At 57.6% G+C, this 15397-nt stretch overlaps 1 protein-coding gene across 1 annotated transcript in view; it reads left to right on the forward strand.

Moving 5' to 3' along the window:
- Nucleotides 1-15397, forward strand: part of DYSF (dysferlin) — an 80585-nt gene that overhangs the window by 15376 nt on the left and 49812 nt on the right. The window contains exons 13-31 of the mRNA XM_034064590.1: nt 109-212; nt 770-838; nt 914-957; nt 1067-1149; nt 2804-2845; nt 3522-3637; nt 3925-4038; nt 5376-5553; nt 6176-6300; nt 6828-6934; nt 7749-7941; nt 8459-8614; nt 9522-9653; nt 9975-10141; nt 10590-10704; nt 10813-10918; nt 11536-11678; nt 12638-12811; nt 14944-15037. Coding sequence (XP_033920481.1) covers nt 109-212; nt 770-838; nt 914-957; nt 1067-1149; nt 2804-2845; nt 3522-3637; nt 3925-4038; nt 5376-5553; nt 6176-6300; nt 6828-6934; nt 7749-7941; nt 8459-8614; nt 9522-9653; nt 9975-10141; nt 10590-10704; nt 10813-10918; nt 11536-11678; nt 12638-12811; nt 14944-15037 — 2262 coding nt within the window. The remainder of the gene's footprint in view (nt 1-108; nt 213-769; nt 839-913; nt 958-1066; nt 1150-2803; nt 2846-3521; nt 3638-3924; nt 4039-5375; nt 5554-6175; nt 6301-6827; nt 6935-7748; nt 7942-8458; nt 8615-9521; nt 9654-9974; nt 10142-10589; nt 10705-10812; nt 10919-11535; nt 11679-12637; nt 12812-14943; nt 15038-15397) is intronic.

A 15397-nucleotide genomic window follows, 5' to 3' on the forward strand; every position in this document is an offset into this window, starting at 1 on the left:
ATGGAGCAGCCCAGTCCCTGTTGGGACACCCACATCCCAGAAAGCCGGGACCATCGGGATCCCATGTGCTCCCATCCGCTTTCAGCATCTCCTTTCCTTCCATCCCAGTGGATGATGCCGTCATGGACAACGTCAGGCAGATCTTTGGCTTTGAGAGCAACAAGAAGAACCTGGTGGATCCCTTTGTGGAAGTCAGCTTTGCAGGGAAGACAGTGAGTGGCTGGGATGGGGCCGGGTCCCCTCCACATCCCTGGGGCTGGGATGGCAGCTTCCCATAGGGAAACATGGTCCTGGCATGGGGAAGTTTGGGTCATTGCTGATGTCCCCAGCCCTGTCTCCATGTCTGTGGCATCATGGTGGCACTGGACAGGGTCTGCTGCTGCTTGGTGCTGTCTGGAGAGAGGCAAGGACCGGTCCCATGCCCCAAATGTCCCCCCATGACCAACCAGAGCCTCATCCCACTCCCTTTGCTGCTGTGCCCTTCACTAAGCATCCCTGGGGTCCATGCCCAGGGATGGATGGAGCCCTGGGACATTGTCCTGGGTACCCGCAGTGGGAAGGGAGTGGGATCTGGTGGTCCCAAGGTGGAGAGGTTCCTTGAGCAGCCCTCAGCATCCTCTGCCCCCTGCACATTGGGGTTTACCCACACCATGCAGAGCCCCCTAAGGCCACCCCTTGAATGGAGCTGGTGTTCTGGGGCACTGGGGCCATCCCAGCTCCGGGCATCACGCATCCATGAGCATCACTGACCTCCCATCCCCATCTCCAGCTCCACTCGAGGATCCTGGAGAAGAACGCCAACCCCCAGTGGAACCAGTGCCTGACCCTGCCGGCGATGGTGAGCATGGATGTCCCAATGGTCCCTGACCATCGCTCCCATCACTGCTCACTGCTCCTCTCCCTCTTCCCCCAGTTCCCTTCCATGTGCGAGAAGATGAGGATCCGGGTGACCGACTGGTGAGTGGGGTTGGGAGAACCCAGCTGGAGGAGCGGGATGGGCAATGGGAGACCCCATGGGCAGCCCTTCCTGGTCTATGGTGCTATGGCATCACCGGTTGCATTGCAGGGACCGTCTGACCCACAACGATGTCATTGGCACTGCTCACCTCTGCATGTCCAAGATCTCGGCCCCCGGTGGGGAGCTGGAGGGTAAGAGGGGGCCGAAGGATGGGATTTGGATGCATGGCAATGGAGGAGCACTGCATGCTCGTGGCTGATGGTGCTGGCTTGGAGCACATCCCAGTGTGATGGTCCCTGCCCTGGTGCTGGTGATGGGGGTTCTGATGGGTGTGTTCTGCATGGAGCTGGTGCCTCCTGCTCTGGGGTTCTGAAGGGGTTCAGGTGCTCCCCTGCAGGACCACGGTGGGTGGAGGTTTGGCTTTGCTGTGTGAATGTGGCTGCGCTCCCCTGTGTGGTTGGTGACAGGCACTGGAGTCACTGGTGCCAGGGATCATGGAATCACAGCTGGGTTGGGAAAGCCCTTTGAGCTCATCCAGTCCAACCATTCCCAGCCCTGCCCCATGGCACTGAGAGCAGCATCCTCAGCTCTGTCCAACCCCTGCAGGGCCAGTGCCTGCAGCCCTGCCCTGGGCAGCCTGTTCCAATGCCTGAGCACCCTCTGGGGCAGGAATTGTTCCTCAGCTCCATCTAAACCTGCCCTGGTGCAGCTTGAGGCTGGTTCCTCTTGTCCCATCCCTTGTTCCTTGGGAGCAGAGCCCAGCCCCTCCTGGCTCCATCCTCCTGCAGGCACTTGGAGGAGCCATCAGGTCCCCCCTGAGCCTTCTCTTCTCCATCTGAACCCCCCAGCTCCCTCAGCCCTTCCCCATCTCTTGTGCTCCAGGCCCTGCTCCAGCTCCATTCCCTTCTGTGGCCCCATCCAGCCCCTCAAGGTCTCTCTTGCAGTGAGGGGCACAGAGCCGAGCACAGGATTCGAGGTGCAGCCTCCCCATTGCCCAGCACAGGGGCACAATCCCTGCACTGTCCCTGATGCTGCACTGGTGCTGATACAGACCAGGATGACTGAAGATGCCACATCCCACCTGTGTGTGCCCCACTTGTGCCTCCTCCTTAGGTGTCATTTAGGTGCTGTCAGATGCTGAGATGAGCGCTCAGGTCCAGTTGTACTGGGGGGGCTGTTTCCAGTGCAGGGGCTTTGTGAAGTGAAGGACTGGCCCAGAGGCACTAACCTGCATGAGCATCTCCTGCTGCTGTCAATCTGCTGCCATCTGCCACCTCCTTGGGCCTCCTCTCCCTCTGCTCCCTTTGCTTTGGGCACCTGAGACCCTGCAAAGCCCTGTCCCATCATGAGCATCCCCATGCAGGGGACATGAGCCAAGACATGAGCATGGTGTGAAGATGCAGCCACGTGTCCCACTGATGGCTGTGCATGCAGGCATGGAGCTGGGTGCAGCATGGTGCTTGTGGGTCCAGCCCCACTCTTCCCAGTTGGAGAGAGACAGAGAGGCCAGGAGGGAGGAAGAGGAGGTTCTGAGGGGTCTACCTAAGACCAGCGCATCCCATCCCACCACTGAGCCCTGCGTGGTACCCAGGATGGGCTGGGGAACTGTGGCTCCATCCGGCCTTTACAACACATGGAGCATCCTTCAGGGATGCTCAAACCCTGCTTCACATCAGCCCTATAGCTCTGGAAGGGTCACAGGGCTTTGTACAAACCTCCCCTTCCTCTCTCTCTCTGTCTGTTGGCACTAAAGCCCATGAGAACATCCACCCTTGTCTCCCATACCCCTCCATCCATGCTCCTCTGCTGCCTTTCTTGACCTCTCTCCCTTTCTTTGTGCCTCAGATGAGTTTCCTGCTCCCTCGAAGCCTCTGAAAGCCTCAGACCGTACGTCCCCCTTAGCCTCTGGGTTGCAGTAGAGCTTGGTAATGGCTTTGCTTCAGGTGCCAGCAGGGCTCCGGATGGAGTTAGTGGAGCATTGGCTGTTTTGTGCCTAGACACATGAATGGGACGAGAGTTCAGCCTCCTCCTGCCCTGTGGGAGCATGGAAAGGGCTCCACTGCCCTGCCCTAGAATCCCAGCCTGGTTTGGGATGAAGGGAGCTTAAATCCCATCCAGCTCCAACCCCTTCCACTGGAGCAGCTGCTCCAAGCCCCTGTGTCCAACCTGGCCTTGAGCACTGCCAGGGATGGGGCAGCCACAGCTTCAACCCCTTCCCATGTCGCACCACCCTCATAGGGAAGAACTTCCTTGTGTCTCATCCAACTCCAGTTGGAAGCTGTTCCTCCTCATCCCATCCCTGCATCCCTTGTCCCAAGCCCCTCTCCAGCTTTCCTGCAGCCCCTTTAGGCCCTGGAGCTGCTCTGGGGTCTTCCCTTCAGGAGCCTTCTCTTGTCCAGGCCCACTCTCTCATCCTGGCTCCAGAGCAGGGATGCTCCATCCCTGCAGCATCCCCATGGCTCCGGTTGCCTCCAGCCTCATGCCCATGGTCCCCATGCAGCAGAGCCCCAAGGACACATCCCTGTGGTGCCTTTGGGACTCTCCAACTCCTCTTTCCCCGCAGTGGACGACGGCCTCGGGTTCCTGCCAACATTTGGTCCCTGCTACATCAACCTCTATGGCAGCCCTCGGGAGTTCACCGGCTTCCCTGACCCTTATGAGACGCTCAACCTGGGCAAGGTGACCCCAGCATCTCCCAGCATCACCACTAAACCTCTGCTCCTCCCTGCCCAAAGCAGCCGCTTCTAACCCAGACTGGCTTGGTCAATAGGAGCCTGTGCCACGTTTCCTGCCCTGGCTCTTCCTGCTCTCCAAGCCATTATCCCATCTCTGCCTCGGAAGCGCTTCCAGCAGTGCCTTGCCTGGTCCTGCTCCTCTGCAATGAAGCCCATTGAAGGCAAAGGCAGAGCTCATCCATGGGCAAGGGACACTGGGATCCTGATGCCTTGTCCCTGCTCTACCCCAAGGGTGAGGGTGTTGCGTACCGCGGCAGGATGCTGGTGGAGCTGGAGACCAAACTGGTGGAGCACGTGGAGCAGAAGGTGGAGGACATCACTGCGGATGACATCCTCCGTGTGGAGGTAAGGGGGTGTCTATGGGGGGTGTGGGGCCAGCACAGTGTGTGGGGCGCTGGGGAAGGGGCTGGTGTGGTGGTGATGGGGTGGTGAGCTCCTGGAGGGGTTCTGTTGTGGGGTTTCCAACCCAGCCTGGCTCCAGCTGCAGGGTAGGGAGCAGTGCAGGGTGAGCAGCATCGTGGCCTTGGCATAAGGACATGGAGCTGTTGGAGCAAGTCCAGAGGGCAGGAGGATGCTCAGGGGCTGGAGCAGCTCCTGTATGGAGACAGGCTGAGAAAGTTGGGGCTGTTCAGCCTGGAGGAGAGAGACCTCAGAGCAGCTTCCAGTGTCTGAAGGGGCTACAAGGATGCTGGAGAAGGACTCTTCATCAGGGACTGGAGTGATAGGACAAGGGGTGATGGGTTCAGACTGAAACAGGGGAAGTTCAGGTAGGATCTAAGGCAGAAGCTGTTCCCTGGGAGGGTGCTGAGGCGCTGGCACAGGGTGCCCAGAGAAGCTGTGGCTGCCCCATCCCTGGCAGTGCTCAAGGCCAGGTTGGACACAGGGGCTTGGAGCAGCTGCTCCAGTGGAAGGGGTCCCTGCTTGTGGCAGGGGTTGGAACTGGAGGAGCTTTAAGGTCCCTTCCAACCCAAACCAGGCTGGGATTCTCTGATTACCATGGAGGGGTTGATGATGTTGGGGCTGTTCAGCTTGGAGAAGAGAACCTGTGTGGAGACCTCAGAGCAGCTTCCAGTGTCTGAAAGGGGTCTATAGGGATGCTGGGGATGGACTATTCATTAGGGACTGTAGTGATAGGACAAGGGGTAATGGGTTCAGACTTAAACAGCAGAGGTTTAGATGGGATATAAGGAAGAAATTCTTTACTGTGAGGGTGCTGAGGCACTGGAATGGGTTGCCCAGGGAGGTTGTGAATGCTCCATCCCTGGCAGTGTTCAAGGCCAGGTTGGACAGAGCCTTGGGTGCCATGGTTTAGTGTGAGGTGTCCCTGCCCATGGCCCATGGCAGGGGGGTTGGAACTGGATGATCTTAAGGTCCTTTCCAGCCCAAACCATTCTATGGTTCTATGATTCTGTGTGCCTCAGCTCAGGCTCCATCACAGATGTCTTGCTCCTTTTGCCCATGTTCCTTCACATTTAAACTACATTTCTCATGGGAAGTTCTCCCCTTCTCTATTGGCTTCCTCCTGAACATCTCACCCCAAATCCCTTCTCCAACCTCTGTTTTCCTTCTCTGCCATAAACCTTTGCACCTCGGAGCCCTCACCGAGCTGCTGTGCCATGGGATAGCAGTGGGTGCCTGTGTTGGTGATGCCTCCTATGGCCACAGCCCTTTGCCTGTTGCAGAAGTACCTTCGCCGCCGCAAGTACTCCCTGTTCGCTGCCTTCTACTCGGCCACGATGCTGCAGGACGTGGATGATGCCATCCAGTTCGAGGTCAGCATCGGCAACTATGGCAACAAGTTCGACACCACGTGCCTGCCCCTGGCCTCCACCACGCAGTACAGCCGCGCTGTGTTCGATGGTGAGCTCTGGGGTCACCATGTGGTCCATGGGATGAGGCTTCATCCTTAGGGATGCTCAACAGGCAATGGGATGGGGGCAGCCTATGGTAGGGGGTGGAACTGGGTGATGGCAAGGTCCTTTCCAACTCAAACTGGACTGTATGTGGTCCTGGACAGCCTGCTCCAGGTGATGCTGCCTGAGCATGGCCTGGATGAGATGGTCTCCAGAGGTTCTTGCCCACCTCAACCATGCTGTGATGGGGGAATATGTGACTGGGAGGAGTGGGGAATCCAGGATCACTGCTCTCAGTTGTTGACGTGGTTCTTGGGCAGCATCAAGGTGCTCACAGTGTCCATTTATCTCCAAGGCTTTGGGGTGGCCTTTCCCTGGCTCCTGTGGGACTCTTGCTCTGGACTGAGATGTCCCCACCACATTGGGGTTGTTCTATTGCTTTCTGGCCTTGCTGCTCTGCAGGAGCTGCTGTAGCCATGGAGATTGATGCACATCCCTTTGGACCTTGGGTTGCTTTGGGGAGCACAGTTCCCATCATCTTGCTCCAAAAGAGCTCCAAAGATGGGCTTCCATCCATGATGGTGATGGTTGGGGACCCCATCACCTCACTGATGTGCTGTCTCCTCCAGGCTGTCAGTATTACTACCTGCCCTGGGGCAATGTGAAGCCCGTGGTGGTGCTGTCGTCATACTGGGAGGACATCAGCCACCGGACCGATGCCCAGAACCTGCTCCACCATGCAGCAGACAGGCTGGTGAGTGCTGGGGTAGCAGAGAGCATCATCCACCTCCATTCCCCATCCTGCTTGAGGGGCAGAACCCATCTCCAGGCTGGCTCAGGGTTGGGTTTGATGCCTTTTGTGCTGTGGAGGGGGAATCTGTTGGTGCCCTGGGTGCTGTGCTCTGCCCATGGAGTGATGGAGGGGAAGGGACCACCCTTGTCCGCACTGGGGTGATAATGGGGTGTGAGCACAGTGCTTTGCCTATGGATGTAGGTGCAGGAGGTAAAGACCTTCCTTCAGCTCCTGACCTAGTGATGGGATTTCTTGCTGTTGTTTCCCTCTGGAGCTCCAATGGGAGCAAAACCAGAGGTGCAGAGCCCTGGGTAGACCCAACCTGTGGTTTCCAATCATGGGAGCAGCTCCAGGCCCTCACTGGGAGGGTCCATGGAGAGTGTGGAGCCTCCATGCTTGGATATAGCACCCAACCGGACATGGTCCTGGACAACCTGCTCAAGGTGGAGCAGGGATGGGGGGTTCCTTAGTTCCTCCCTGTCCCACAGGAAGCAAACCTGGAGAAGATCCACCTTGCTCTCAAGGCCAACAGCTCACCAGGTGAGCTGGATGCTCTGTGTGCCCAGCTGCTGGATGACACCATTGCTGACTGCAGGTACGTGCTGCCAGCTTGCAGTGTGGCATTCACAGTGCTTGGCTGGCTAGGATGGGACAAGGTCTTTCCTCCTCTTGGAATACTGTGGGTCATTGGCTGATGTTGGCTTCAGAAGGTGCTGAGCCAAGGCTTGGAGATGGAAAGGTGGCATTCGAATGGCACAGTGTGGGGCAGGAGCACTGATGGGGCTGCCTGGTTGAGTCTTGTGTGTGCTGGACCAGCACAGAGCACCCAAAGGGGTTGTTTGGCTGTACATGGGTGCTGTGTGTCCAGCACAGAGTACCCAAAGGGGTTGTTTGGCTGTACATGGGTGCTGTGTGTCCAGCACAGAGCACCCAAAGGGGTTGTTTGGCTGTGCATGGGTGCTGTGTGTCCAGCACAGAGCACCCAAAGGGGTTGTTTGGCTGTGTATGGGTGCTGTGTGTCTGATGGCTGGAGCAGGAGATGGGGATGTTGAGCCTGGAGAAGAGAAGGATCCTTAAGGAGCAGCTCCAGTGCCTAAAGGGGCTGCAGGAAAGCTGCAGAGGGGCTTGGGACAAGGGCCTGTAGGGACAGGCCAAGGGGAATGGCTTGAACCTGCTTGAGGGGGTTGAGCTGAGCTCTTAGGCTCCTTCCAACCTAACCCAACCCAACCCAACCCAGCCCAGCCCAACCCAAACCAACCCAACCCAACCCAACCCAGCCCAACCCAACCCAGCCCAACCCAACCCAGCCCAACCCAGCCCAATCCAGCCCAACCCAACCCAACCCAACCCAGCCCAACCCAACCCAACCCAACCCAACCCAACCCCTTCTGTATCCTGTGATCCCACAGCCTGACCCTGCCGGATGTCCTGGCTAAGCCAGCCAGCACCCACCTGGACCAGAACCTGTACCGCTTCCGCACCAGCAACCTGGAGCAGATGGTGAAGAGTGCCCTGAAGCTCAAGCACCAGGACTCGAGCCTCTCGGCTGCCCTGGAGCAGGCAGAGGACTGGCTCTCCAGGCTGAGGGCCATGGCAGAGGAGGTAATGCTGCTCTGATGGGGCAGGAGCTGCTTTGTACCCTGCACTGGGGAGTTATGGTCTTCCCAAGCACTCCATCATCCTGGTTTAAGGCCAGGTTGGATGGGGCTTGGAGCAGCTGCTCCAGTGCAAGGTGTCCCTGCTTATGGCAGGGGTTGGAGCTGGATGGTCCTTAGGGTCCCTTCCAGCTCAAACCAGTTTGGGATTCTATGTGAACCGGGGCAAGTGGTGTGATGTGGACATTGGGAATGCAACAGGTTTGGCCCCAAACCGTTGAGGTTTAGCCTTGTTCATGGCCCATCTTTACAGCATGGCCAGCAAACCCTCATGCTTTAACAGAGGCCAAGGCTTGGAGAAATGTGGGGCTGGCTCATCCCTGGCCAGAGCTAGATCCAGATGGGATCTGGAGCTGCTGAGCTGGGCTTGGGTTGGCAGCAGCACTTGGGGCTTCCTTCATACCCCATAACTGATGCTCTAGATCAGAGCCCCCATTGGACACAATGGCCTCTGTGTCTTCCAGCCCCAGAACAGCCTCCCCGACATCCTCATCTGGATGCTGCAGGGGGACAAGCGTGTGGCGTATGCCCGTGTGCCTGCCCATGAGGTCCTGTTCTCCAGGAACATCTCCCAGTGCTGCGGCAGGAACTGTGGGAAGCTGCAGAGCATCTTCCTTAAGGTACCCGGCTCCCGTGATGGATGCAGCCCATACATCCCTGAAGGGGGGGGAAACCGAGCAGGGAAACCTCAAATCCCTACTCAGCATCAACCCCATAGCATGTGGGGCACCAAGGAACCCCCCAGACCCAGTTCTGACCCTTGGAAAGGGGGTTCCTGCATGGGAAAAGGCTGGTGGAAGAGTCCAGCTCCACTGCCATGGCCCTGCAGCAGATCCCTGTGGATATCTACATATCATAGAACCAGAATGGTTTGGGTTGGGAAGGATCTGTTCCAACCCCCAGACATGCTGCATGCTCCAAGCATCAAACATGGGCATTCTTTGTCCCAGAGGGTGCTTTTGGACACAAAATCTAGGTTAATTTTTAGCTTTTTAATGTTATTTGATGTCTTTGCACATTCCTGCCCCTCTGCCAGCCCAGGAATTCCAAGCTGAGGCCTCCTCTGCCAGGCTCTTACTGAGCTTCTCGCATCTCAAGTGATGGTTCTTTGCCAGTCTGGGAGCAGGGAATCGCTGCTGAACCAGCCCTGAAAACCTAAAGTGAACTAAAACCAATGGAATAAACCCCAAAACCTTGTGCTGGCAGCAAAAGAACCAAAATCCTTTGGGTTTTCTTCTGTCCTTTAGCTCTGGATGGAAAAGCAGCATCACTTGGAGGGGGAAAACAGTGGCAGAAAACAGGGCAGTGAGACATCTCCCTCTTTAGTCTGCCTGTTCTCGCTGAAGGTTGGAACTGGGTGATGTTAAGGTCCTTTCCAACCATTATATGATGCAAAGTACATCGTTGGGCTTGGTGTTGATGTTGTCCCACTCCCAGGGCTATGGGGGCTTTACTCCAGCCTCACACCCCAAGCATCCCCTATTAATATCCCCCTCAGGGGTACTAATGTGGCTGTGCCTTTGTCAGTACCCCCAGGAGGAGGTGATGGGCCCCAAGATCCCAGCGCAGATCCGGGTGCAGCTCTGGTTGGGGCTCTCAGTGGATGAGAAGGAGTTCAACCAGTTTGCTGAGGGGAAGCTCTCTGTCTTTGCCGAAACCGTGAGCATCCAATGGGGACCAATGGGAAGGGTTTTCTTCTCCTTGGTGGGAGCAGCAGTGTCCTGATGAGGGGATGGGGTGGGATGGACCATGGGTGATGCCACCGCTAAGTGAGGGTCACATCAGTCCCTATTAGTGGGGAGAAGGAAGAGCCAAAAGGTTGGGGATAAGGTTGGTGGCTTCACATCTTCAATGTGCCCAACCTGAGGGTGCCCATAAGGGACCTGGTGAGGGGTTGGCTCTTCAGGCAGGAAGGGATTGCTGATGGGATGGGGCTTTGTGCCTCCAATGTGACACCATCTCCTGCCTCTGCTCCCCCAGTATGAGAACCAGACCAAGCTGGCGCTGGTGGGGAACTGGGGCACCACTGGCCTCACCTACCCCAAGTACTCCGATGTCACCGGCAAGATCAAGCTGCCCAAGGACAGCTTCCGGCCCTCCACAGGCTGGACCTGGGCTGGGGACTGGTTCATCTGCCCGGAGAAGACGTGAGTAATGGGGTTATGGGATGAGCATCACCCCAAAGTGATGCTGAGCAGTGTGGGCTCACCCCCAAAGCTGGATGGGGTGCTGGGGGGGTTCCTCATTGCCTTGCCCCATCCTTGGGGGGCAGCAGCATCAGTGCAAGGTGGATCATCCCATGGCACTCATGGTAGAACCAGTACCCGGCTCCATGGGGTCCCTGTGCAAACCCCACATTGAAGAGCTTTGGAGGTGGGATCCATGTGGGGCACTGATGTGGGTGCTCAGCACAGCTCTGCCAGCTTCCTGCATTGGGTTTCATGGTGGGATTCACTGGGCCGGGTGGATGAGGTCCCATAGGAGCTGTGCTTGGGGTAGAAGAGGTTCAGGATGCAGTAAGGGGTCGGATGTGAGGGCAGGGTCCCTATGGGGCAGGAGGGGAGCTCCTGACGCTGTGCATCTCTATGGGTGCAGGTTGCTGCATGATGTGGATGCTGGGCACCTGAGCTTTGTGGAGGAGGTGTTTGAGAACCAGCTCCGGCTGCCTGGAGGCCAATGGATCCATATGACTGATGCCTACACTGATGTGGTAAGGGTGAAGTGGGCAGCTCGGGGGGGTCACCAATGCAGGGTGCAGGGTAGGAACCCCTATGGGATCAGGGCATTGTTTGATGGAGAACATCCCTGTATCCCATAGAACGGGGAGAAGGTCCTGCATAAGGATGAGATCGAATGTCCTCCGGGCTGGAAATGGGAAGATGTGGAGTGGGACACGGACCTCAACAGAGCTGTGGATGAGAAAGGTATCAGGATCAGTTCTGGGCATCCATCCTGGTTTCATCCCCTTTGCCCATTGGGGTGTTCCCTTCATGGTCCCATCCGGCACCAGGGATGGTAGCATCCCATTCGTGGCTGTGGGACTGCCCTGATGGCTTCAGGAGAAGAGGGTCAGGGCCTGGGTTTACCTTCTCCCCCTTGCTCTGGCTCATTCTGGGGCTATGGGGTGGGCAGTTGCTGGGGTGCAGGCTTGAGTGGAAGGCATTGGTCAGAGAGCATCCCAGTATGGGCACAAGGGATGGGGCTGCCTGAGGAAGGAAGGCAGAGAGGAAAGCCCTCAGGCTGTGTATTAGAGCCAAGGGCTGGTGGGACACCATGGATCCATCATTGGGGCATCCCCAGAGGCAGCACGAGGAGGCCACTGTCAAACTGGGAACATGGGATGCATCTGGACAAACCTTTGCTATTAAAGTTATTCCAATCGGGATATGTCCGGATGTCCCTGCCCATGGCAGAGGATTGGAATGGGATGAGCTTTAAAGCCCTTTCCATCCCAACCCATTCCATGTGTGAAGGTTACTGGTTGGAGGGATGGTTCTGGGGCTCTTCTCCCACCTTCACCATCTGCATCCCTGTCCCCAAGGCTGGGAATACGGCATCACCATCCCTCCGGACCGCAAGCCCAAGGCCTGGGTGCCGGCAGAGAAGATGTACCACACCAACCGGCGCCGGCGCTGGGTCCGGCTGCGCCGGCGGGACCTGGCACACATGGAGACCATGAGGAAGGTGGGATGGGGCCATGGGAATGAGTCGGGGCCATGTCCATATGGAGGTGCTTGGCCTTCTGCAGGGCCATGGGTGGCCGGGCTCTCTGGTGTCCACCATGGGGGTCAGCACCATCCAGTGGGATGGGGTGGGATGGGGACCTCGACCAGTGCAGGAACTGGGAGTGATCCCCAGTGTGTCCCTGGGTCCGGTCCTGCTTCCCTCTAGGTGGTGCAATTGGGCTGTAAATGCAGCTGCAGAGTTGGGATCTTCCCCAGGACACTGGTTCCCTTTCCAGCCGTTTTCCATCTGGGAAGCACTGGGAGCCCCTGCCAGCCCAAGGGATGCTTGTGTCACAGGGAGCTGACACAGCCCAGAGGAGATAAAGCCTCTATGGGATTGGGGTTGATGTCCCTCAGTGGCAGAGCCACAGTGGCCCTGGGGGGGGATTGGAAAGATCAGAAGAGAAGGCTCCTGAAGGGGAGACCCCAGAGCAGCTCCAGTGCCTGAAGGGGCTGCAGGAAAGCTGGAGAGGGGCTTGGGACAAGGGATGTAGGGACAGAACAAGGGGAATGGCTTGAACCTGCCCCAGGGTTGGATGGGATACAGGGAAGTGGGGGGACATTGGAAGGGGTTGAATGGAGAAGCTGTGGCTGCCCCATCCCTGGCAGTGCTCAAGGCCAGGTTGGACACAGGGGCTTGGAGCAGCTGCTCCAGTGGCAGGGGTTGGAGCTGGATGGGATTTAAACTCCCTTCACCCCAAACCATTCCAGGGCTCTGTACTAAGGCTCTTTTCCAACCTAAATGGTTCTTTTCCGAGCTGAATGGTTCCAAGATGGAGCTACTGAAGGGGACAGGGATGGGACATCCATAGCAAGCAACAGCTCCAAGAGGCTGTGTGGGCTCCATCCCACCCCTGCACAGCCCTGTGCTCAAGCCCAGAGGGTCCGATCCCAGCTCCCATTCCCTGTTCCCGGCAGCACAAGCACGAGGAGCTGGAAGGAGAGGGATGGGAATACGCCTCACTCCTGGGCTGGCGCTTCCACCTCAAGCAGCGCCGCACTGATGCCTTCCGGCGCCGGCGATGGAGGCGCAGGATGGAGCCCCTGGAGCGCACCGGGGCTGCTGCTGTCTTCGCCTTGGAGGGGGCACTGGTGGGTACCCAACTGCACCCAGGTCCTGGGGATGGGATGGGGTGGGACACAGGGAGCTGGGATGGGATGGTTCCAAGGGATACCCAAATGGGATTGTCCACAGGGATACCTGGATGGGATGGTCCCCAGGGAGCCAGGATGGGATGGTCCCTAGGGATACCTGGATGGGATGGTCCCCAGGGATACCTGGATTGGATGGTCCCTAGGGATACCTGGATGGGGTGGGCCCAAGGGATACCCGGATGGGATTGTCCACAGGGATACCCGGATGGGATGGTCCCTAGGGATACCCAAATGGGATTGTCCCCAGGGATACCTGGATGGGATGGTTCCAAGGGATACCTGGATGGGATGGTCCCCAGGGATACCTGGATGGGATGGTCCCCAGGGATACTTGGATGGGATGTTCCCCAGGGATACCCGGAAGGGATGGTCCTCAGGGATACCCGGAAGGGATGGTCCCCAGGGATACCTGGATGGGATGTTCCCCAGGGATACCCGGATGGGATGGTCCCCAGGGGCTGGAGATGGTCCCCAGGGATACCCAGAAGGGATGGTCCACAGGGATACACAGATGGGATGGTCCCCAAGGATACCTGGATGGGATGGTTCCCAGGGATACCCAGATGGGATGGTCCTCAGGGACACGCCAATGAGATGAGATGGGACCATCCCATCCAGGTAACCCTCATGGGTTGGTGCCCAGGGATCCATGATGAGATGTTCACCAGGGACACCCAGATGGGATGGTCCCCAAGGACCCTTGATGGGATGGTCCCAGAGACCCCTGATACGATGGCCCCCAAGGATCCCAGATGTGATGGTCCCAGGGTCACCTGTATGGAATGGTCCCAGGGATCCCTGATGTGATGATCCCCAAGGATCCCAGATGAGAGGACCCCAAACCCCATTGTCTGCCCGTTGCTATCTGCTGCCTGCTCCACTCTTTACTTAGCCAATATTCCGCTTTCTTAATTCCCTGGATTTCATAATCCTTTGCCTTTTCCAATAACTAAATGAGAACCAACCACAGCAGCACAAAGCCCCTATTATGGGATTTCTTATCCTCCCCCCACTCCATTTGGCTTTATTTCCTCCTCCTCTGCTCTGTCCTTCAACCCTGCCCAGTGTTTGAACCCATAGCTCCTTTGGGACATGAGTGGCTCCATGGTGTTCACAGGCATCAGCCCTGAGCCTGTGCTTGTCCTATAGATGGGGGTCCCAGCAGCTGCCCACCCCTGGGGCTGTCAGTGGGATCCCATCTTCCCCTGGGATCCATTAATGGGATCTTCAGCCAGATGCTTCCACCCTTTGCATCCCAGCAGGGAAAATCAGGGAGGATGTAGCTGGAAAACCCTATAACATGGGGTGTGTGTCCTTGCACCCATATAGGCTGTGCTGGGTCTCCCCATGCCCTTCCCTGGCTCTGGAATTGGATGCAGGGTGTCTGATGGGGCTGATGGGTCTCTGCTTGATCGCACACTTCACCTATGAAACAGGCCTGTGGGTTGGATGCTGATGGACCCATATGGGCTCTGCCATGTACTGGGGGTACCAGGGGATGTGGGGGAGATGCAGGAGAGGGAAATCCCTTCCCATGTGTGGGGCAGAGGCTGAAGCAAAGGGAAGAGGAGGAAAAGCCCCATTAAAGCCATGTGGCACCAGCACTTTGCTCCTGATGGTGCTGATGTGGTGCCAGGGGGGTCCTGGTTGCTTTGAGCATCCCTTGGTGTCACTGGTGAGCTGCTGAGCCCTTCCATGCTCCTGTGCCTGGCTTTGCCTTCCCATGCCTTGCTTGTCACACACTGCCCTGGATGTCCCTGGTGCTCCTGTAGGCCCCAAGGCATGGAAAGGGAAGGGTGCTCAGCATTGGAATGGGCTGCCCAGGGCAGGGCTGCAGTCACCATCCCTGCAGGTATTCACACACCTCATTGCCATGGGTTAGGGGTGGCCTTGGCAGTGATGGGGATGGTTGGATCTCTTGGTTCCTCTGTGCCTTCCTCAAGCTGAAGAGCCTGAGGGTCCCCCAATGGGCTTCCAGGAGGCACTGGGAGCCCCACATCCTCTTGGACACCCATGTGGATACTACCCCTGAGTACCCATCCCTGACTGTGCCTTGTTTCCTCCTGCAGGGGGGAGTGACAGACGACAAGAGCGATGATGGCAAATCCACCTCCACCCTCAGTTTTGGTGTCAACAGACCCACCATTTCCTGCATATTTGACTGTAAGGCCCTAAGGGATGTAGGGCAGGGTGATGGTCCCCATAGCTCAGTGTTCCCATCCGCTTCCTCTCACCCACCTCAAGTGCAGGAGGGTGGGAAGGGATGGGACATGGTTTGTCCCACTGGGAGCATCCACATGCTCAGGGCTTGATGCTCCATTGGGAAGCCATAGGGAGGGTTAAGCCAGCCTCAGATATGAGCCTGGGGCTGGTTAAACCCCACTGGTGAATGCTCCAGCCCTGGTGCTGTTCAAGGCAGAGCCTTGGGTGCTATGGTTTAGTGTGGAGCATCCCTGACTGGATGAGCTTAAGGTCCTTCCCAACCCAACCCATTCTGTGATTCTATTCCCCCGGTGCCCTGCA

Source organism: Melopsittacus undulatus, chromosome 7 (genome assembly GCF_012275295.1).
Source record: "Melopsittacus undulatus isolate bMelUnd1 chromosome 7, bMelUnd1.mat.Z, whole genome shotgun sequence".
In the NCBI taxonomy this organism is placed as follows: domain Eukaryota; kingdom Metazoa; phylum Chordata; class Aves; order Psittaciformes; family Psittaculidae; genus Melopsittacus; species Melopsittacus undulatus.